Genomic DNA, 23,742 nt, shown 5'->3' with positions numbered 1-23,742 from the left:
AGTCTCTCATGGTTCGTCTCCCCTTCTGTTTCCCCCCCTTCATTTTTCCCTTCCTTCTCCTAATGATCTCCCTATTATTCTTTATGTTCCACAAATAAGTGAAATCATATGATAATTGTCTTTCTCTGCTTGACTTATTTCACTTAACATAATCTCCTCCAGTTCCATCCATGTTGATGCAAATGTTAGGTACTCATTCTTTCTGATAGCTGAGTAATATTCTATTATATATATGGACCACATCTTCTTAATCCATTCGTCTGTTGAAGGGCATCTTGGCTCCTTCCACAGTTTGACTATTGTGGACATTGCTGCTATGAATATTGGGGTGCATATGGCCCTTCTCTTCACTACATCTGTATCTTTGGGGTAAATACCCAGTAGTGCAATTGCTGGGTCATAGGGTAGCTCTATTTTTAACTTTTTGAGGAACCTCCATACTGTTTTCCAAAGTGGCTGTACCAACTTGCATTCCCACCAACAGTGTGAGAGGGTTCCCCTTTCTCCACATCCTCTCCAACATTTGTTGTTTCCTGCCCTGCCAATTTTTGCCATTCTAACTGGCGTAAGGTGGTATCTGAAGGTGGTTTGGATTTGGATTTCCCTGATGGCTAATGATTTTGAACATTTTTTTATGTGTCTGTTAGCCATTTGTATGTCTTCATTGGAAAAGTGTTTTTTAATCTTCTGCCCATTTTTTGATTTGATTATTTGTTTCCTAGGTGTTGAGTTTGAGAAGTTCTTTATAGATCTTGGATACTAGTCTTTTATCTGTAGTGTCATTTGCAAATATCTTCTCCCATTCCGTGGGTTGCCTCTTTGTTTTGTTGACTGTTTCCTTTGTTGTGCAGAAGCTTTTTATCTTGATGAAGTCCCAGAAGTTCATTTTTGCTTTTGTTTCCCTTGCCTTTGGAAATGTGTCATGAAATAAGTTGCTGTGGCTGATGTTGAAGAGGTTACTGCCTATGTTCTCCTCTATGATTTTGATGGATTCCTATCTCACATTGAGGTCTTTCATCCATTTAGAGTTTATCTTTGTGTATGGTATGAGACAGTGGTCAAGTTTTATTCTTACGTATATAGCTGTCCAATTTTCCCAGCACCATTTATTGAAGAGACTGTCTTTTTTCCATTGGATGTTTTTTCCTGCTTTGTCAAAGATTAGTTGACCATAGAGTTGAGGGTCCATTTCTGGAGTAAATTTCTACTATACCCACTCACACACATGCTAAACCCCCAAATCATTTTTTTTTTAAAGAGAGGGAGAGAAAGAGTGCAGGGGAGGGACGGAAGGAGAAGGAGAGAAAGAATCTTAAGCAGACTCCACCCCCAGTGCAGAGCCTGACTCAGGGCTCTATTTCAGGACCCTGAGATCATGATCTGAGCTGAAATCAAGAGTTGGACACTTAACTGAATGAGCCACCCTGGCATCCCTCCCAAATCTTTATTTAAAGGTGTGACCCGTGTTTATATTTTCTTGTGTATCTATATAGGAATCAAAAGCAAAAATAGAAAGCTAAAAAAACCCAAACCCTTTATGCACACGTGCACAGATACATACATAATACCTACTGCATGCATGCATGTATCTCAGATGGGCTCCTACTCTACTTCCTATCCTGTATCTTGTGGGTTTTTTTTTTTTTCTTTTTTTTTTTTTGGCACTTAAACATGTATGTCTTGGAACACATGCAGATCATGGCACTGTTTTCAGTGGTGTTTAGTATTCCACTCTGTGAATGTACCATAATTCATTTAAACACTACCCTTCCCTAAACATTTAGGTGATTTTTAGTTTTTGTTGTTATCTGCTGTGTTAAAACCAAACGTTTGTATTCATATATTTTGGTATGCTTTTGTAGCTGATTGACAGATAAAATCTTAATCTATCTTGATAAGGCTTTTATATCATCTTCCAGAGAGGTCACCCAGTGTAAACTCTCTCTGGGCCATCTGCCAGAGTGCTTCTTTTGCTTAGGTTTTGTTACACGTCTGATGACTTTGTTTACCGAGATCTGTCACGTGGATGAGCTTCATTCACCGAGCTGGTCCACAGTGCTGCCGCGGGTTTGAAGAGGGGAATTGCCCTGGCTCTGGTAGATTCCTTATGCCGTGCTTCTTCATGCATCCGTCATGAAGACAGGTGTCCTTTTCAGTAGCCATTTGTTGTCCTTTTCCACTCACCACTGTTAGAATTGACTGACAAAGTGTAGGTACATTATAATTGGGGAAACTAAGCATTTATTTTTCAAAGTGATTTCATAGGTGTTTGGTGCGTATGTTGGTGTTCGGGGCATGAAACCCCAAACCATATGTAGGCTGTAAAATTTCAGATTTCCTGAATAAAAATGCAAGTTTCCCCCCCCCCAAAAGGAAATTTTCTTTGACTATATAAGAATAAAATAATTGTGTGTGTAAAATATCTGATACTGGATAAATATTTGTTCCCAGGCTTCCTCTTCCTCTGAACCTCTTAAAATCTATGACTCTATATCTGATTAGTGAAGTCTAAACTTTGAGAGATAGAAATATGAGACATTTATTCTCTAAAGGATCTGAATAAATCTGAAAAATAAATTTATTATTGTTGAATAGAAAATAACTAATTTATACAGGGTAATGTGAGACAACTAACTGCTTACGCACATTAGTGCTCTTAGGTACATTCAGCCTTCAGAGAAAGGTAGAATCATTGGGGGCTCAAGTCTTGGCTTTGAAGGATGAGGAGTATCTAAGATGTCCATATATAATGCTTTATTTAATGTATTTAGCAGATACAATTTATCTAATACACATTTAATGCTGTTGTAACAAATGGTTCTTAAGTCCAACCTGCTAAGATAAATCAACCTGGTCAAAGGCAATATGAGAGAATACAACTTCTTTGTGTTTTAATATCTGGGTGCTATCTAGGCAGCTAACCTTGAGAGATCAGGAAGTTGAAGGGTCAGAGGAGGGATCGTCTGAGCCAAGGAAGCAGCGTGAGCAAAGGTATGGGGTTGGAAGCAAATATGATATATGTGATAAATGACAAGAGTATAATGACTTGTCTGGCTGAGCAGATGTTGCTATTGGCAGTTGTAGAATGAGTGTTAGTCTGGGGGTCAGAATATTTGGATTTTAGTCTTTGGCTCTGGTGCTAATTAGCCCTATGACCAAGGACAAGTCCTTCACCAGACTGGGGCTCAGTTTCTTTGTTTATAGAACAGGAGTCTTAGATTAAAAGATCTTAAGGGTCTTTACATTTCTGTGAGTCTAAGATTTGGTATGTAATGAAATCGTAAGATAACTAGGATGGACATGAATCTTCTTCTTCTCTTTTCATCTTTTTCTTTTTCTTTCTCTTTTCCTTTTTTTTCCTTCCTTCCTTCCTTCCTTCCTTCCTTCCTTCCTTCCTTCCTCCCTCCCTCCCTCCCTCCCTCCCTCCCTCCCTCCCTTCCTTCCTTCCTTCCTTCCTTCCTTTGTTATGTTCAGTTAGCCACCATATACTCTTGATGGCAGAGCATAGGAATTTGTACTTGATATGTGTCTGCTGAACTTGATAAACTAGCAGGAGGGAGCCATGGTTGGCTTTGACTTAGGCATAGTATAATGAAATTTTTTGTAATATCCTTAAATAGATATTGAGAAAATATTTAGGGTAGGGTTGTATTAGTTTCTTAATCTTCAGTAGTACTTAATTTTTTTTTTTCATGTTGTTGCCCTACAGTTGACTGATGTACCAGTTTGCATCAGCCAATAGAATTCATTTATATATTGGGGAACCATAGGAAGGAGATGTTTATAAACTATTTCAGATTTTTCCCTTTTGTTTTTTAGTGGAAGTCTTAGCCAATACCATTTTAAAATATACTTGGGATTTTCTTTTTATTCAGGTAGAGTGAAGCTAACAGATCTATAGGCGACCGCCATTGAAAAATTAGTTTGTTACTCACATTTCCCAGGGAGGGAGCACAGCACACCATGTGGCACTATGCCAGGAAGCCCCAGTCTGCTCAGGGGCAGAGTGAGGCGAAAATGTGGGCAAGAGCCTTTATTGTGTTTTTCACAGGAAGGAATGGCTGAGGAGGATCAAGAAACTAAGGATGTTTAGGATTGTCTGGTTTGAATAATTTTTGTCGTTTCTGGCTTGGATGGTGTCTCTAATTGTCTGGTACCTGGCCCTGGGATAATTTAGGGCTGGAGGACAGCCTCCCAGACTGCAGGAACCTGATGAATAGAGATGAGTGGGGAATGGACTCAGGATTGCTTGGTTTGCATATCAAAGGCATGGTCACAGGCAAGTTGTTGGCTATCTGCAGGAGTTAGTTCCCCTGTCCGCAAGCCCGCAGAATGTCAAAGCATTATAAAATACTGACAATAAAAAACATGATTAATATGAATACTAGAGAGCGATTTCATTCAGAGATTAACTGTATTATTGAATATTTGAATAAAATGAGATCATTTCCTTCTCTCCTTCTGCATCTGAATTCCAGGAGAGCAATGGAAAGTAATCCTCTCCTGTTTTTGTTTTTGGTTTTTGTTTTTTTATCTGGAAGGTTAATTTCATTTGTCTTCAGTTTGTCACCCACATTGGAGCACAGAAAAAGAATTTGAAAAGTGAACTTGAGACAGCAAGTGAAATTCAAATGCTAGTTTATTACTGGAGTTACCAAAGGGGATTTCAGTGTTTTCCAGAGTCCATGACACCAATAAGTGTCACCCTCTATTCTTATGGAAGAGAAGCAATGGTTGCTGGATGGTCCTTCTCTGCTCCAGGGACTGGTCTGAGGGTCAGAGAGGAAGGAGCAGTATCTGGTAGTTCCAAGGTGAGGACTTGAAATTTCTAATCACAGATCAGGAGGTGAAAATCCTTTGTTTTGCTTCCTTGATTGGAATTCATAGATAGGGAAATGTAGACAATGATGAATTACAAAAATCGCTGTAACTTGTAGTAAAAGTATGTGATGCATCCAGGTCCATCAGGAGGTAACAGAATGTGAAGCCTAGTTGGTTATTTTCCCACCTTGTAATCCTCTCTTCCAAAATGATTCATTTTAAATTGGTGAATGGAAATGTACCATAACAAAAACTTATTTTATGTTCCTTGAACCACTATCTCCCCTTTATCAGAGTGCTAGGTTTTTTTTTTTTCCCTAAAGCTTTATTTTCAATTTTCAGAACTAAAGTTTGAAACCTGAGAAATCACAGTAATGGTTTTATTTTTCTCAATTCATACTGATTTCCTTAAGTGTTCTGTCTGGGCAGATAAGGAAAAGTGCTCATTTTTTCCTTTCTCTCTTTTTCTTTTAATTAACTCTCTATTCATTAATAGCAGTGTGGATTTATTGCCTTTATGAAATAATTAATTAGCTCAGACAAAAGCAAAGAATGTTAAAACTAGCAGGAGCTTCGGAGAATGTTTAGTCCAATCCCTTTACTTTATAGACAAGAGAAATTAGGTCCAGATAATATATGTCATTTGTTCGTGATTACATAGTTTTGTGGGTGGGGTTGGGATTTGGCCTTAGGTCACCTTATCCCAAATTCAGCATTTTTCCTGTTTTATTGTATGATATTAAATCCTCTTTTATTTACAAAATTGTCCAAGAAATGAGGTCAATGTATCTTAAGAGAAACATAAATTCATTCTTAAATACAAAATTGTGAACTTTCAGATGTATGTCTACATATCTATAATCTTGATTCATTTAAAAAACATACAGACATAAGGAGTTTGGGTAATTTAACTCTGAAGTGAGAGGTAATGTTATTTTTCAGAGGAATATGTTTCTTCTATCTAGGCAGAATTTCAGTAGCAAATAAAGAAGTGTGAACCAAACATCCTAATCTACTAACGGAGTGACAGACAGCATATTATATATTTCTTTTTATATTTGAATGATACAGTGATTATAAAAATGCTTCAGTAACTGTTGTGCTCACATAATCAACTCTCGAATACTATTTCTTGTTACCATTTCAGTTTTTTCAGCAGAACCTCTATGAGAAGAGACTGGTGTTGTTTTGAATTATGTAAATTTCCTGTGTATTGAGTGGGTAAAAAGGGATGAAATTGGGGTAAAGAGCTGCCATAGAAAATTAGACCGATTCAGTTCTTCATTTCACATGCAGTAGAACAGAGGTAGGTAGGATTGGGTTATGACTTTTCTGCTTCCAGCCCCTGCCTGGTTAATGGTGCTGTGCGGCTCACGCTGTGGACCACAGACGTTCAGCAGCGGCATCAGCAGGGGCTTGTTGGAAACTGGTAATCTCAGGCCCCATCCCAGACCTTCAGAATCAAGGTCTGAATTTAATAAGATACCCAGGTGATTCATATGCATGTTAAATTTTGAGAAGCCCTGGATTACAGTTTTATCAAGATGCTGTTTTATTAATCGCATGAAGAAACCGGCCAGGTGGAAAAGTATTGGAATTCATGCCTTCATTCAGCAAATATTTGTTGAGCTAGATTAGGTGCCAAGTTATGTTTTGGGGATGAGAGATGGTTAAGATACTGTCTGCCTTCAGTAAAGCTCATCAAAGCAGGTGAGACCAATAAGACAGATGATGGTAGTGCAATGTGATAGGCCCAATAATAGAGATTTGTATATGATATTTCCGGGCTTCAGTAGGTTACCTAATTTGCGTGGCTGGAGTGGGGAGGAGGAAGTAGGAGCAAAGAAAGCTCCCCGAGTTAACTCCTAAAGGATAAGTAGGCAGGTATTAGTTTTCTATTACTGCTTAACAAATTACCCCCAACTTACTGCCTTAAACAGCCATTTATTATTACCTCTCATTTTCTATAGGTCAGACATCCAGGCGTGACTTAAATGGATTTTCTGCTTAGGGTCTCAAAGGGTAAAATCAAAATGTTGGCCTGGCTGAGATCTTTTTTGGGGCTTGGTGGCCTCTTCCAAGCTCATGTGGTTGTCACAGAATTCTGCTCCTTGTGGTTATAGGATTGAGGTTCCTGCTTTCTTGCCGGCTCCAAGAGGCCCTGCCGTTCCTTGTCACGGGCCCTCTCACAGATAGCAGCCTGCTCTTTCAAGGCCAGCAGGAGATCCTTCTGCTTTAGTCAGCTAAGGTGGAGTCATCTATTGTAATGCGGTCAAAGGACTTTGGATCTGCACATTTGAAACTTGGTGGAGGGACATGTGGGTTCATTGCTCATCTTGTCTGTGAGATTGAGAGCGGGTTGGTAGGTGTCAGAGTGAACAGGACAGGGGGACGCAGGAGAGCAGCAGGGATGGTTGTACACAAGAGGCGGGAAGGCAGAGGCGAGGCCAGAGTGGTTCAGGGAGAATGGGCGAGGGCAAGGTTGTCACAGTGAGGGTGAGAATGTGATAAGGAGTGGGGGACAGCAGAGTACATTTAAGACTTTATTCTTTCCTCAGTCAACCATTCAGGAGTAAACATCTATCAGATGATGGGTGGTCCAGTGCACAAACACAGAACGTTCATCTGTGCCTTAAAACCCAGCGCAGTTCCTCTCATATAATAATTGCTCAATAAATGTTACTTATTATTATTTTTAAAGATTTATATATTTGTTTGAGAGAAAGAGAGAGAGCATGAGAGAGGACAGAGAGAGTGCACAAGCAGGGGAGCGGCAGGCAGAGAGAGAAGCAGGCTCCCCGCTGAGCAAGAAGCCCAATGCGGGACTCAGTCCCAGGACACTGGGATCATGACCTGCGCCACCCAGGCATGTGCCCTCAGTAAATGTTTTTTAAATAGGTAATTAACTCGGTAAGGATTTAAGATTCTTCTCTACTCTCCCCTTTGAATTCTTCTTTCATCGGAGATTCTGTTCATTTGAGATATGTTTCTTCAGTCGGTAAACACAAATAGGTAGGCTAACTGAATTTTTATTAAGTCTGGATATATTCTTGGCAGTTTGAAATCTGGCAGAACACATGATAGCTACCATGGGGAGTCCGCCACGTGTCATGTGATGCAATAAGGTTTCACCCGTGGATCTCAATTCAGTAAGGAAGTTAACATTATCTCCAAATCACGGATCAGAAAACTGCGGCTCACGGGAATGAAATCCCTTGCTCAGAATCACACCACTAGTAAGGTGCGTTGGGGATTGGACCTCAGACGCCTGACTTTAAAACTTGAATAGAAGATAACTCGCTTATTGTATGTAAAACACTGAATAGCCTAAGGAATCATATTAAAACACAAGGTTGTCATAATTAAAACAGCATGTTACTGCAAACTGAAAAGATAAGCTAAAGAAACAAAAGAGAAATGCCAGAAGCAGAAGCAAATGCACATGGGAGTTTAGTATATAGTACACCCATGTCAGGACAGGTGAATAGCCACCTAGCAAAAATATTGGGTGTTTTCTTCACACTATATCTTGGCTCAAATTCAGATTTATCAAAGATTCAAATGTAATAAATAAACTGTAAATGTAATAGACATAAACAAAATAGAAGGTTTTATAATTTGGGGGTAGAAAAGGATTTTCTGTTATTCAAATCTAGAAGCCATGAAAGAAAAGTTTGGTTATTTCTTAAACAACAAAAATCTCTGCATACCATAAAAAAGTGAAAAAAGACAAATGGCAAACTTGGAAAAAAAGAATAATGCATCTCATAATGTAGACAAAGGACTAATCTTCCTAATTTATCAAGACCCAAAGATGAGTAATCGTTCCAACAGAAAATGGACCAAAGATGTAAAGGATATTTCACAGAAAAGGAAATACAAGTGGCTTTTAAATATACAAAGTGATCTTAAGTTTCTTCATAATGAAACAAATGCAAATTAAAACTATAGCGAGATATTTTTCACTCATCATCTTGGCAAAAATCCAAAAACTTGATAACACACCTTGTTGACAAGGCTATGGGAAAACAGGCCCTAATCCAAGGCTGTAGAGTGGGGCAGCTCATGTGGGGGTTAGCCACAGGAAAACATGAGTCTCTGTTGACCAGCAGTTTCACTTCTTTTTTTAGATTTTTTAAAAGATTTATTTATTTATTTGAGAGAGAGAGAGTGAGCAAGCATGAGAGAGAGAGAGAGTGAGCAAGAGTAGCAGGGGGAGGGGCAAAGAGAGAATATCAAGCCGACTCCGTGTTGGGCATGGAGCCCAGTACGGGGCTTGATCTCATAACCCTGAAATCAAGACCTGAGCCAAAACCAAGAGTTTGTCACTGAACCAACTGAGCCACCCAGGTGCCCCTGGCAGCTTCAGTTCTGAGAAGTCATCCCATAGACATCCTCGCACATACGCAAAATGACGTATGTGCTAGTTTTTCACCGGAGTGGTATATGACTGGAACAAAGGATTAGAAACAACCTAAACATCCATAAATATGGAACCAGTTAAGTAAATCATGAAATATCCGTTCAGTATAATACTGTGCAGCTGTGAAGAAAGAACGAGAATGCTCTTCATAACCTGATAAAGATCTCTGAGGTATTTTGTTCAATGAAAAGAGAGGGAGAAAACAGTATTATGATGTGCTACCTTTGTACGTCAGAGCAAGAGAAGGAGAACATGTATTCATGTTTCTTTGTATTTTTATAAAGAAAACCTTGCAAGGACATATTAGGTCTAATAACAGTGATTACTGGGTGGAGGTGCTGAGTTGGTCAGTTGGAGGAGGGTGGGCGGGGAAGTTTTCACTGTACCACTTCTTTCTGTGTATATTTTTACCTTGAACCATGTGAATTCAAAAAACAAATATGTATAGGAAGATACCAAGCTAAGGCATCTCAAGGAATGTATCACAATCAATTGTATATGGCTGTATCGGCAGGTGGTCACCTGGTTTGCTTACCTGTCAGTAAAGAAACATTAATCACATATCTCAATATATGTGGATTACTTGTTTATTTGAAAGTTGTGTGATTTACTATTTTACAATTATGTTTTGTACCTCAAAGCCATAGACCAAAAAAGAAACTAAAACTGTGTAATATAAAAATGAAATTAACAGTATTTATTTTAACAGTTACAAACAAGTTTGATCTCATTAAAATATTAATATGCATGATTCTTTTTTGAAAGCTTGATTCAAAGCTTTATGTTGCCATTATCTGAAGTCTGTTTTTTTAGGTTCGGCTGTGATGGTTGTCATAGCCAGGATGACTGAGTAGCCTGGTTTGTCGAGAACCTAGGGGTTTCCCACACATGTACTTCAGTGCTGTGACTGGTCAGTCCAGGGAAAAGGGGTCAGTCAACCTTGTCATAGCTTAAAAAGATATATCCCAAAGATATATAGGACTAACTTGAAGAAATGATCATTCGCCAAACCTACTACGTCATGACACTCATTGCTCAGCATCTCCCATCAATTATGTGAAGATTTTTGTGTATTACACCTGCTGAATTTTCATCTTCCCTGATGACAACCAGTTTTTCTTGGGAACCAATCAAAAGTATTGCATATTTATATTTCCAAAATTAAGTTCAAAGCCCACTGAAACGCTTCATTTGGAAGATTTTAAAATTGGGAAACTGTTCCCCAATTTTTAAGTGTATAATTGTGAGTTTGTATAGGGGGCATACATTGTTTATGGCCACAAAATTATATAAGTGAAACACATTTCTGGATGCCCATTAACAAATGCTCTTTGTTACTATGAGTATCTTTCAAGAAGTTATTCCCTTATCTTTGTTAGGTGGTTAGCCTTCCCTCCAGCGTTGCTATGAGAGCTTGCTCTGTGGAGAGTAGCTCAGCCATGTTCTTGTTGGGCACTTGTGTTTGTCATAACCAGTCTGTGGTTTTTTTCCCAGAAGAATCTTTGAAGTCCTTTGTCTCTTCTCTGCAGGTCAGTTTGGCTAAAATTAGATAACGTAATCTTGACTGAGCCTTAATAAACTGTCATAGATGCCAGTAGGTTGAAGGAAAAAGTAGGTACGTTGGAGAGCTTGGCTTTGGTGTGGAACTTGCCTCTTCCGTCAGCTGGCTCTGGCACGACTTTCACACCCACGCAGTAGGGAGGCGCCCTTATCAACTTCAGTATTAACGTTATTGAACCTTAGTCTCTCTCCTATTTTAGCCAAACAGTACTAAAGGATTCTTCCCATTTCCAAATGAACATGGCGTGCCCCGTGGGGTATTTGCACACCCACCGAGGGCACTGGCTGCTGATGTATTATGCCTGTCTTTACGGTGTTTTTCATGGCGTGGCTTCCTGCACACAGAAAAGTTCATTTCTGGTGTGTCAGACAGTTATCCAAAAGTGTCTAAGCCACGTTTTCTGTGTTCTAGGAGCAAGCTGAGGAAGAAAAGAAGCCCAGGGATGGTGCAACCCCGTTGAGTCACGGTAATCAACACCATCCTTTGTAGTTTTAGTACACAGTGAATAACTTTTAAATGAAGTTTTTATTGGATAGCTTTCATTGTTTTATGTTTACTTAAGTCTATAATCATAGTATCATTTATTGACATTGTGTTATATACTCTTCTATAGATTTTATCAGAGTCATCTAAGATTTCTAAATATGTACATCAAGAAAAATTTTGAAGCTCTGACCTCATTTATTTGCCTTTTAAAACTGCTTTAAGTAAAACAACTTCCGATTTGTAAACCTTCCCTGTGAACAAGATAATGAGATGCTACTTAGTTTATTATAATTCTTTGCTTGAGCTCTTCCCAGAGTAGTTTAATCTTCTAATGATTGCATTTGGACTTTCCCATTGAAGTCACGTTTTAGAGGAGATTGTTCATTTGCTCTAAAATGAATATCCCTCATTATGGTTATTAATACGTCAGTAGGTTTTAGATACCAGCTTTTTAATATTCAGCTAATTCTCTGATGTTTTAAGTTTATTGTTTATTTATTTTTTTAAGAGAGAGCACAAGTGGGGGATGTGGGGGAGAGGAAGAGAGAGAATCTTAAGCAGGCTCCATGCCCAACGTGGAGCCCAGCACAGGGCTTAATCTCACAATGGTGTGTTCATGACCTGAGCCAAATCAAGAGTCGGATGCTTAACCGACTGAGCCCCCAGGCGTCCCTGTGATGTTTTAAATTTAAATCAATAAATGCAGATGATATTTCTCTGGAATATATATTCCATTATTTTGTGATTATTGCTATATAAGCAGACAACTGTTATTAAATTTTCTGTAAAATGTAGTTGAATGTCTAATGTTTGTGCTACTCTCCATAGGAAGGAAGCATACACATTTGATAAATCTTTTCTAATGATCTTTTAAACGTATGTTAAATATTTGTTGAGTAAGCTTTTTTTAATAAACAATGGGAACAACTAAAAATACATTGAAAAAACGACAAGCAAAAATTGAGGTTTTTAAAGACCATTTTATATTGCTTAGTTTTGGGACAAAATATTGAAAATTTGTGATCTTCCATCTGGGACAAAATATTGAAAATTTGTGATATTCCATCTGAATGCTTTTAAAATAAAAGTTGTTTTCTGCTATAAGCAAAATATGTTGCTTTAAATTCTTTTCTTCTCTTGCTGTCAGCCAGTCCCATCATGTTCTTTGCTGAAAAAGCAAAATAGAGTGCAGTAATTTGGTAATTATGTAACTTGATGTTCAGCTCCATTGAAATACACTTTAGTTATGCAACACTGGAATTCTAGAAATAAATTTGGACTGTACCTGGCCCTAACAGCGGGATTTTTTTAAACATTCTTTCTTTCTTGTGAGAGAGGTTGTGATTTATTATGTTGTTATTCTCCTCTGCAGCTATATTTTCACACTAATGCAAATTGTTTTAGATTCTTTTATTCCATGGTTGCCGCATTTATTCTAGAAAAAGAAGAGGCAGTTAAGCCAACAATTTAAGAATATTCGGTCTTCAAAACTAAGATCTTTTAGTAATTTAGTATTAATAGTTCCATTTTAGCCAAATATGTTTATTGTAAATAGTTTTTCAGTTTTAATAGAAAGTGACTTTTGCCGTTGTTTTTCCATTGTCAGACTAGTTTTTATGGCTAGTGGTCCATTCTCTAAAGTTTCAACTGTGGTTTATTCTCAGATCTGAGGTTGTTGCTGTTTGCCTCAACTGTTGAGCATAGCTACATGTTTAGAAGAAGGATGGGCTTTAGTTTGCGCACACAGATGCAACAAACTGCTAGTGGAAATGGAAACTGAATTATCTGAGGGGCTTTTGAGGTACTGCTTTTAGTGGGATGAAGGAAACTATTCCCTAAATTGCCTATTGTTGTAATATTACAGTAGGGGTTTTCTTTGTATAATTTCTGGAAATTGTTTTTTTCTCTAGGCTGCTTGCAAAACAAAAGAAGATTTAGTCACTTACCTATGTCTTAAAAATAATAACAAAAGAAAAGCAAAAAAATTGTACACATACATATTTATATGTGAACAGAAAATTGTATTGAAAACAAACATTTAATTCTTAGTCCTGATTTAACAAAAAGGAGGACATTTCTTTGGAAATCATTACAAAATAATTTATTGAGAGCATAATCTGTGCCACTAATACTGACTCCCGTGTTATAGATGCTGAGGCTTTGAGTGGCCCTTTGACTTCTCCAGGGTAAACAACTAGTGAATGGTGGATCCAGTATTTGAACCCACATGTAGTAATTCTAAAGCTTACGCCCTTTCCACTTTACCTGCTATTTAACATACTCCCTTCTTTGTAGCTATGAAGACAAAAGTAGAAAAAATGAATCTTGTTTAGAAATGTGATGGGAAAAATAACTGCTAGTAATTAAGGTGCTAATGCTATGTAATACAGCCGTCTGTCCATGAGAACTGGCTGAACTAGATTTTTCCTGACATAGTCATGCCCTGAGATTTATTTTGTTTGGTTCTTTTAGAAGCTTTCTGAGCTATAATATTCCTGGTGATTCAAAATTTTAACAGTTGTCTTGGATACCCCTAAGAAAAGGTTTGTTTTAGTAAGTATTATTTGTTAATAATCATTTATGACTGAAGGTAACCCATTAGTATTGTCAATCACTCCATAATCCCAGACCTCTACATTTGAAGTCTCCAAGATAAAAACAGCTCATTTCTTCAGTGGGGTGAGTGATTGGGCTTTCCCCCTTCTAAATTTTAAGTGTTCTTTTTAATAATGCTAATATTTGTTTGGTTGAGTGTTGGGGCAGTGAGGTCTTTATAAACATAAAAGGAGTAGAAGGAATCATAAAGGAAAATGAGATATACGCACATCCAAATTAAACTTGTACATCAAAGAACATCATAATAAAAATTAAAATGGAAATAAAACAGCAACTATTTACCACAACTACTGACAGGTGGTCCATACACACAATGGATTTAGAAGAAATAATGAGATACACTAAGATCTCAATGCAGAAACAGACAAAAGACATGAACAGGAAATTCATGGAAGAGGAACTAAAAGTAGCTAAAACAGAAATGTGTTAAATACATTTAGTCTTACTAGAAAGCAAAGAAATACACATTTAAATGTAACAAACATTTTTTTGCCTCCTAATTAACAATAATTAAAAACATGCTGATACTGCTTGCTGATGGGCTGGGGGAACTGGCTTTCAGTATACCGCTCTTGGGAGCGCAAGTTGTTCCATTGTTTTGGGGAACATACTGATGGCATTTATGAAAAGTGTTAAACATTTTCTTCAACTCAGGAACCCCACTTTTTGGAATTTCTCCCAATGGAATAAGCCATCTGCATTGAATTTATGCATATGATATTCATTGTGGTACCAATTATAAATGGAGAAAAGTTGGAAATAATGTAAATGTCCAGTGAATTTGGAATAGGTAAAACACTGTGGTACAACTGTGTGTAGACAGTTGTGTGGTCACTTAAGTGCTTTTGAAAAACATAAAATTACATGGGAGGGAAAGCTTATGATAATCTATTAGGGAGGGAAAAAGCTCAGGATAGTAATCTCAGTGATGGTTGAAAAAAAATCACGTATCTATAGCATAAAAAGAAAGATGTTAACAATGATTATCTCTAAGTTGTGAAATAAAAGAATGCTTTCTATCATTTCCAAGGGTTTTTGTTTTGTTTTGTTTTGTTTTTGTTTTGTAATTAGTAGGTAATCATGGTACAGTCAGGTAAATATTGAAAAATTAATTTGGAAACTTCTGAACATTAAAAGTTTCAGTTAGTGGAGTGGAGGATGTTGTTGGAATGTCTGTTTTTGGATTTCTTCCTTTTTTTGTAAGTAAACTTTCAATTTTGGAATAATTTTAGATTTGAGAACAGTTGCATAGTGCAGACAGTCCTGTATGCCCTTCACTGAGTTTCTGCTAACATCCGCATCTTATATGACAGTAGGACATTTGTCAGAACTAAGGGATTAACATTGGTACATCACTATCAATAAACTGCGTACTTCATTCAATTCCACCAATTTTTCTACTAGTTCTTTTTCTCTAGATTATCGTTAGAATCCTCTGAGCATCTGGCAGTTGACTGTCACCTGCTACTGAACCCTGCCTCCCCGTGTTTTGCTTCAGCCCAACAGAACGTGCAGTCTAGACCTTGCTGTCTGAAGAACGGTGTCTTCTGCCTGCAGGCTGCTGCTTCTGGCCTTATCCAAGTCGTTGGCTCCTTCAAAACCTCATTATCTTCTCTACTCTGCTTATTTTGTATTTTTCTCCCTCTTCTGTTTTCTCTCAGCATACCCTAGGGCATTTGGCTTTTAAAAATTAAGTTATATAATATGTTACGTCTCCCACTTAAATTGGGTATCTTTTAAAAAGGCTTGTGATCAGGTCCAATCTGGCCAGTAGGACTTACTGTTTAGTATACGGAAGTAATAATTTACTAGAGCTCTGAAGAATTAATTAGCTCAATGGCCCAAAGAAGAATTAACATAGCTTTCAAAAGTGCTTAACTTACTTTCAGGGAGTAGTTTCGGTGCTGGGGGATATGGTTCATTAAGTGATTCTAAAAGATTCAAAGATGGTCCTTTGAGCATTATCCCTGGAGTCTTTTGTTAGAGTAACTAGTTTACTTTCTGGGCGTAATGACAGAAATAGTTCCTTGCAAAGTAATTATATGTCAGTGGAAATAATACCCACATTTTTAAAACTTTGTGAGAGGTCTGTTCATTCTCACCAAAATAGTTCCTTACCTAAGAATGGACAGCAACATCAGAAAAGGGAAAACCAAATCTATTTTACTTTAGTCCGTTCTTATTTTAAAAATGGCATTTACTGTCATTAAATGGATAGCTAAATGTTTAGGTATTTGACAACTTTGAACCTAAGGAATTAGATTTGCATTGAACCATGTAACTGTCACTGGATGATAAGCAGGGGACTTCTTTGTCACTAATACTTTTCTCGGGGGAAACTTTAATAAAACGCATCTAGATGCACTTTAACAAAAATAAAACAAAAAAAGATGTTTTCTACACACAGACACACAATACTACTCTGTAAAAAATAGTTTTTAGTATATATTTTCAAATAATTTATTTGCTCTTGAGAGTGGTTTGTAAGTGAGCTTATCTTTGAACTTAAATAATAAAGTTGTCAAACCTCCTCTACAGTTCTGTCCCTTCTGGGTGAATTAGCCGTAGTGTGAATACACACTCTCACGAAGGAAAGGAGCACGTTTATTTTCTTCCGGGACTCAGTCAATAGATGATATCAATTAATAGAACTGTATAAAGCGCAAATATAGGGGAAGGGCCTGTATTCATAAAACATTTTATAAAGATTTTATGTGCCATGTTAATTCTTTAAAATATGAAAGCAGACATCATATTACATCATATTACAATTTTTACCTCATTAAAGACCTTCCTGAGAAAGCCTCCGGATTATTTATGTTCTCAAGCTGTCGTGTGGAGGAACCTCTGCTACTTCTGTTATTACAGGTGCCTGGTGGATAATAAGAGTGTTGAATTCGGGAAAGGGGACCCAGTGCCCTGACTTTTAGATTGATTTAGCAAAAGAAAATGTCACAGAGCAGTGCTTAGCTCCAGCGGGGGTGTCTGAGAAGCTTCGAGCGCTGCAGGCCTCATGGCTGTAAGGAGGGCCGGGCCTCGGCCTGCAACCCTCTCCTGCCTGAGCAGAACACCCCATCGTCTCCTCCTGAGGGTCTTCCTTGTTCTGTTCCTAAAACCAGAGACTTTTGTTTCACCAAAGGATTCTTTCCACTAATGTGCTTTGCTGTTTTAAAGCATATTTGATTTTTGTTCAGCATAATTACCTTTTGCTACTGAGATTAAAGCTGCTACTTTGGGGGCATTTCAATATTCGTTTGAACCTAAAATGTTTCCTGTGAAATATTTAATTTGGACTATGGGCTTATTTGCTGACATGCCTGTGTTTAATGACTACTTCATCTCCCTGCGCTCTCTTAGCACCGTACAGTGAAAGCATTCTTCTTTCCTTAAATACATTTCTTAACAATTTGGAACTATTTCAAACTTACGGAAAAGTTGCAAGTACAGCTCAGAGACATTTTTTCCCCTGAATTACAGAGTACATTGCCAGCCTGATACCTCATCACCCCCAAACGCTTGAGTATGTCCTACAAACAAGATCGTGCCCTGCCCAGCTATAGTACGGCCATTGAAGGCAGGAAGTAAAAGTCGATACCTTACTGCCAGGCAAGCTGCAGACCCCACTCAGGTTTCACCAGTTACCCTGATGATGCCTTTTGGGGGGAAGGGATCCAGTTCAGAACACGGCTTGCGTTTAGTTATTTGCCTCTCCAGGCTGCTCTGCCTGGACCAGCTCCACAGCTTTCCCTGGGCTTGACCTCGATGCTCTTGATGCTCGCGGGCCAGTTATTTTGTAAATGTTCCTCATTTGGGGTTTGTCTGGTATTTCCTCATGATTGGACTCAAGTTGTACATCTCTGGGGAATATCACAGAAGTGATGCTTTTTTCCCCCCTTGGCCTCCTATCAGATGGCACACAATTATGATTTGTCCCATTTCTGATGATAACTTACTTTGATCTCTTGATTCAGCAGAGGTCTGCCAGGTTTCTCCACTGTAAAGTTAAGTTTTCCTTTGGAATTAGTAAGTATTACAGGGAGGAAATTAGAAACTCTAAATATCCTATTCTTCACCTTACTTACTTATTTTCTCCCTCTCTTTCCTTCTTTCTCTCTTTCCTTCCTCCCGTCCTCCCTCCTTCCCTTCCTTCCTTCCTTCCATCCATCCATCCATCAATCCGTCCATTCGTCAATCTAATTTATTTATTTCAGTATGGACTTGTGGTTCCTTATTTTTTATTCATTGGATTTTAATCAGTTTCTGTCAGTATTTTGGAGCCAAATTGACCGATGTTTGGCCAGTAGGAGCCCCTTCAAGTTGGTGTTGGTGTCTTTTTGGTAGGTCTGTATTATTGTTTGAGCACTTCCATATTTTGTAATTCAAGATGTTTTAGACTCATCGTGTACTCTCCTTGCCTTGAATCAGTAATATCTCCAGAGAGCTCTCGTTCTTTTTCATGGTTGGGGTTAAGTGTGTTCGTTGCTCTTAGGTTGTCATTGCTCCCAGGCCTTCTCAGTGGACACAGCTAAGGAATATCTCTTCATATGTTTATACACACACATCTACATACATACAGAATTATGCATACTGTACACATACACACACACATGCTTCATGTCAGCATGTATTTTTATTTATATCGGTCTCTCTGTATCCTGAAATCTGTGAATTCACAGTGGTAGCTCCATTTCCAGTCTGATCCCTCAGGATTCATTCTAGTTTTCCCCTTCATAGATTTGAATTTCAGCTTTTGACAGTGAGAAATGTAGCTCCCGTTATCTTTAGTATATTTACTTATTTGTTAAATCCTCCATTTATCCTCCCATTATCTTTAGTATATTTGCCATTTGCTAAATCAACCATTGTTGCTACCACCCCTCCCTGGCACGTGTGACCATCTTGCCTAACTCAGTCTCCACCCCCGGGGCTCCCCCCCTCTTAGATGTCATCCTCAAGCTCTTTTGCTCAGGCCTTCTCTGCAGGACACCATTCTTACCCTAACTGGGCTTTTCTCCTCTGCACCATGCTGCCCATCCAGGGGGCGCCCTCCTTGCTGCATTTGGGCTCTGACTCTACACTCGGGGCCAGCTTCCCAAGTGGATGCCCTCAACACCTCGTTTAGGATTCCTCTACCCCCTGCTCTGTTGCCATTGCTTCCCTCCGTGGTGACACCCCCCCCACACACACCCTGCCGGGTTCTCAGACTCTGTACTAGACTCCCCCACATGTGGCTACTTTCCTTACAGACCCTCACCCTTCCCATCCTTCCGTGTGTATGCCTCCCTATTTTGTCACATATGGCTTTAGAACAGGGGAAGGGAGGGACAGACAGAAAGAAAAGAGAAGGGGAAGGAGAAGGCCAGGAGGATGAGAAGAAGAACATGGTACCATTCTTGAAGGGGAGATCAGGAGAAAATGAGGAGCATCTGAAGTGGTGAAAAAGCCAACACACAGGGTGGTGAGGAGTTTTGAGTGTGGGGGTCCTTCTCATGTCTCCCGGCTGACTGCCTCTCCCTTCCAGGTGAGCGCCATGTGTAAGCAGGTAATGCTTGAGGCTTCCTTACATCGGGGTAATCCAGTGTGGTTAACAGTCATCTAAGGGTTCCGCCTTTCTGTGTGCATGGTACTTTCCGATCCCACTCTAGGCTTCAGATGTGCATTTAGCTGTGTACCCTCCTTCTTCTCCCAACCCTGATGCTGACCTTCCTCCGTTGCATTTGGACATAATTCGTGAAGTTACGAGGCACAGGGGAGAGTCAAGTATGACAGTTGTGTTTTGAGTCTCAAGGCCTGGGATCAATGTGGGTGTGACACTGGGGCTTCCACAGAATTCGCATGGATTTCCCTACACAGCCAGGAGACAGGAATTGCTGGTGTGTCCTTGCTGCTTTGCTAATGTTGTTAGTTGTTTCAGTGTTTAAGTGCAAAGCTCCATTCGTACAGCAGCTCACTTCATAGAACAGATGAATCCCTTAGAAATGCAGTTAGAATGTTCATGATTAGTATCTTATTTTTTCTATTGATTTCCATATGTGTAATTGAACCCTATATTAAAAAAAAAAAGGTTTCCTTTAAGACAGCATCTGATTCACACTGAAGATGTTATAGCGTAATACACAGAAACTTCCCTAGAGTTCAGGCCAGAGCTGGCAGATGGGTGGGCACAGATAGACGGCCGGGTCCTGGGAGTCCGGCCATGAGTTTGTCGTGAGCCCAGGGTAAATGTTATCTTCTAGAAGTCCACCTTGTAGTTTCTTTTTAATATACGAACGGAAATAAAGAGTGTGTGCTTAGAATCAAAGAGACCTCGTTTGAATTTCGGTTTTGCCACTTCACTGGCTATGTGACTTCCAACAATTGTTTCACATCTCTAAGCCCCAATTTTCCTGCTTATAAAATGAGAGTAATAGGTAATCTTTCTTAGCCTATAATACTGCCAGGATTGTATGAGAATGTATTTATAATGTGTTTGGGGCTTGGTAGAGACTCAACAAATGGTATTTTTCTTGAAGAGCTTACATAGAGAATTTATGTATTTGTTTTCAGTAGTGTTTAGGTTCTTTTTGGTCTCGGTTCTCATATTTTGCTTAGGTGATTTCTTAAGGACAGTTTAAAAAGTATCTACTCTAGAGAATTAGCATTAGGTGAAGCATTTTATTTATTTATTTATTTATTTATTTATTTATTTATTTTATTTATTTATTTTTAAGATTTTATTTATTTATTCGACAGAGAAAGACAGCCAGCGAGAGAGGGAACACAAGCAGGAGGGGTGGGAGAGGAAGAAGCAGGCTCATAGCAGAAGAGCCTGATGTGGGACTCGATCCCGTAATGCCGGGATCACGCCCTGAGCTGAAGGCAGATGATTAACCGCTGTGCCACCCAGGCGCCCCTGAAGCATTTTTTTTAAAGTGTTTTTATCTTAAGAAAGGAAATATTTTTCTTTGAGGAATAGACCATTACAAAGTTTAAACCTTTAGAGTTTATTTATTTTCTTATTTAGTTTTAGTAACCTTTACGTCCAACGTGGGGCTTGAACTCACCAACCCGAGATGAAGAGTCACACGCTCCACCGACTGAGCCAGCCAGGCGCCCCCAGACCTTTACAAACTCATTTGGTTTTCTTCTCTGCTGTGACTGGAAGCAGCACAGTGTGTTTGTCACAAGTCGTTCCCGAAAAATCTCTTTGGCGGGTAGCTATGTGCAGCAAATAAGTTTTTGGAAAAGTGCTTTAAATGAAAGTTGAAAGATTGTTGCCAATATTCTGTGACTGTTGAGATAAAAACGAGCACGGGAAAATGATAGTGCCATGGATCTGGTCTTTAGTCAGTTCAACAGATATAAAAAGCATATAGGGTTGTAAAAAGATACAAACTTTCAGAAAACTTGCTGAATGGGTCCATTATTTTGGGATAAAAGAGATCTTATATTTGATTTAAAATCATTCCTATCTTAGCAGAACCCATGCCCCGCAGCCCTGGAGAGAGGAAGACGCTCCCCGGTTTGGCGATGGTCCTGCCCATCAGATGCCCTAGCTGAGACCCAGATGGCCACCTTGACATCTTTTTTTGACTTTGCATGGGCAGTCTGTTATCAGGAGATGTTGGGTTTGCTTCTGGAATATTTCTCTAGTCTGTCTACTCTTTTCATCTTTCCTTAACTGTGAATCCTTGTTCTTCTTTCCAACCCTAGTGCTGACCTTCCTCCACTGCATTTCAACATAAAACCCAAAGCTGTGAAGCACAGGAGAAACCCACTTGAATCCAAGCTGTCACCCCCATCTGCACATCCCAGCTCATCCCCCAGACCTGTTCTTGAGATGACCTACTCCAGTCTTCACATTGCAGCCACACTGTTCTTTTTATTTTATTTTATTTATTTTTTTCTTTTCTTTTTTATTTTTTATAATAATTTTTTATTATGTTATGTTAGTCACCATACAGTATATCCTTAGTTTTTGATGTAATGTTACATGATTCATTATTTGTGTATAATACCCAGTGCACCATGCAATATGTGCCCTCCTTGCTACCCATCACCAGCCTGTCCCAATCCCCCACCCTCCTCCCCTCTGAAGCCCTCAGTTTGTTTCCCAGAGTTCACAGTCTCTCATGGTTCATTCCCCCTTCTGTTTACCCCTCCTTCATTCTTCCCTTCCTTCTCCTACCAATCTTTCTATTTCTTATGTTCCTTTTAAAACACAAGCCCGGTCCTTTGCTTTGCTTAAAACTTTTCTAATGCTTTCCATTGCCTTTAGGATAGGATATGGGCAAGTCTTTAAGGATTTAGTAAAACTTAACCCTGGAGAATTTGGCCCTTTCTTGCCTCCTTAGCCTCCTCTCCAGCTGGGCGTCTACCCATCCTTCATGTTCTGATGGCTGTCCTTATTTCAGGTTCTGTCACGGACCCCTGTACCTGCCATGCTTCCTGCCACAGTGTCCCTCTTCTTTCTCTCTCCAGATCTGTCTTTTGCCTAAGTGTAGTATGCACCTGTTATTAATGCCTATAGAGCCTCACGTTTTCACCTGAGGAAAGCTTTCCCTGATCTCCCAGACTAGGCTGAGCTGTCTGTTCTGTGCCCTTAAGACCCTATACTCTATAAGAGCACTTAGTACAGTTTAGAATTCTATTTTTGAATATTTAATTCTTACCTACTAGATTTTTTTTCTAGAGAGAGAGAGTGCACACACATGTACACAAGCGCACAAGTGGGGCAGTGGGGCAGAGGGAGAGGGAGAGAGAGAATCCCAAGCAGGCTCTACGCTTAGTGCAGGGCTGCACGTGGGGCTTGATCTCACAGCCCTGAGATCATGACCTGAGCCGAAATCAAGAGTCGGGTCGCTTAACTGACTGAGCCACCCACTAGATTTAAAGCTTGTGAGTGAGGCCTCAGGTCCACTGTTGTGTCCACAGAGCTTAGCACATAGTAGGTCCTCCATAGGTATTAATTGAATAAATGACCAGAGAAAGCAGTTGATGAGGCTGCAAGGTGGTGTGGGCCATTGGAGAAGCTCCTTGTTTGCTGTGCGAAGCTGGTTGAATTTTGTCTTCTAGTTAATAAAGGGACTTTGAAGCTTTGGGAAGGAGAGTGATAGTGTCTCTTGTGGAGACGGAACTGCAGGGGAATCTCTGGAGAGAACTGGGGTGAGCTTGTAGGCAGGAGAGGAACGGAGGGATCAGTGTACTGGCAGGAGCTGGTGAGATGGGGCTGCTCAGCTACCGCAGAGCTGGCGGTGCCTGAGAGGAGGAGACGGCCCCAAGGTATTAGGAGGTGGAGCCGTGGGAATGGTAAAGGAGTGACTGCAAGGGCTGCAGGAGGCGTCATCAGAGCTAGTGTGTGGAGACCATTCACTGACTTAGGGAACATGGAGATCTCACTGGGGGACAGCGCTGGATTTTTGTGTGGAGATTGGGGCCTGTGGAACACTCCAGTGGTCTGCATCAGAAGCTAGTGAGAGGGGTTGGGGGCAGCTTGGATGTGAGGGGCAACTACATCAATGTGTAGGTAATAGGGGAACCTGTGAGTACAGGGAAGGCTGAGGATAGCCCTCCGGTGTGGAGAGGAAGAGAAGCCAGCGCGGAACCAAGATGGAGCCCTCAGAACCATGCAAGGAGCGCTAGGTGGCCGGGCGCTTTGGGGTGGGGTGTGCAGTTCTCTGTGTGTCCCAGGACTGACTGTACAGCACTCCGTGTAAGTAGCTGGGACCGAGAGTGAATCTGTCTCTGTGATAGAGGTTTTGACATAGAAACATTTTTTTTCCCAATTAAGCATGAATTTCTATAAAGCCAGGTTTTAGAAGTTTATGACGCTGCTATTTTAGTTTTGCTGTATGTT

At 39.6% G+C, this 23,742-nt stretch overlaps 1 protein-coding gene across 5 annotated transcripts in view; it reads left to right on the top strand.

Moving 5' to 3' along the window:
• L3MBTL4 (L3MBTL histone methyl-lysine binding protein 4) overlaps positions 1 to 23,742 on the top strand; it is a 416,634-nt gene that overhangs the window by 83,150 nt on the left and 309,742 nt on the right. For 4 of the 5 annotated variants that reach the window (XM_026496009.4, XM_026496008.3, XM_026496010.4 and 1 more), the window contains exon 4: positions 11,217 to 11,271. The exons of the other annotated variant lie outside the window; for it this stretch is intronic. In XM_026496009.4, coding sequence (XP_026351794.2) covers positions 11,217 to 11,271 — 55 coding nt within the window. The remainder of the gene's footprint in view (positions 1 to 11,216; positions 11,272 to 23,742) is intronic. 5 annotated transcript variants of the gene reach the window in all.

Source organism: Ursus arctos, unplaced genomic scaffold (assembly GCF_023065955.2).
Source record: "Ursus arctos isolate Adak ecotype North America unplaced genomic scaffold, UrsArc2.0 scaffold_17, whole genome shotgun sequence".
In the NCBI taxonomy this organism is placed as follows: Eukaryota; Metazoa; Chordata; class Mammalia; order Carnivora; family Ursidae; genus Ursus; species Ursus arctos.
The sequence above is the reverse complement of the archived record's forward strand: the minus strand, read 5'-3'. Positions and strand labels throughout refer to the sequence as shown.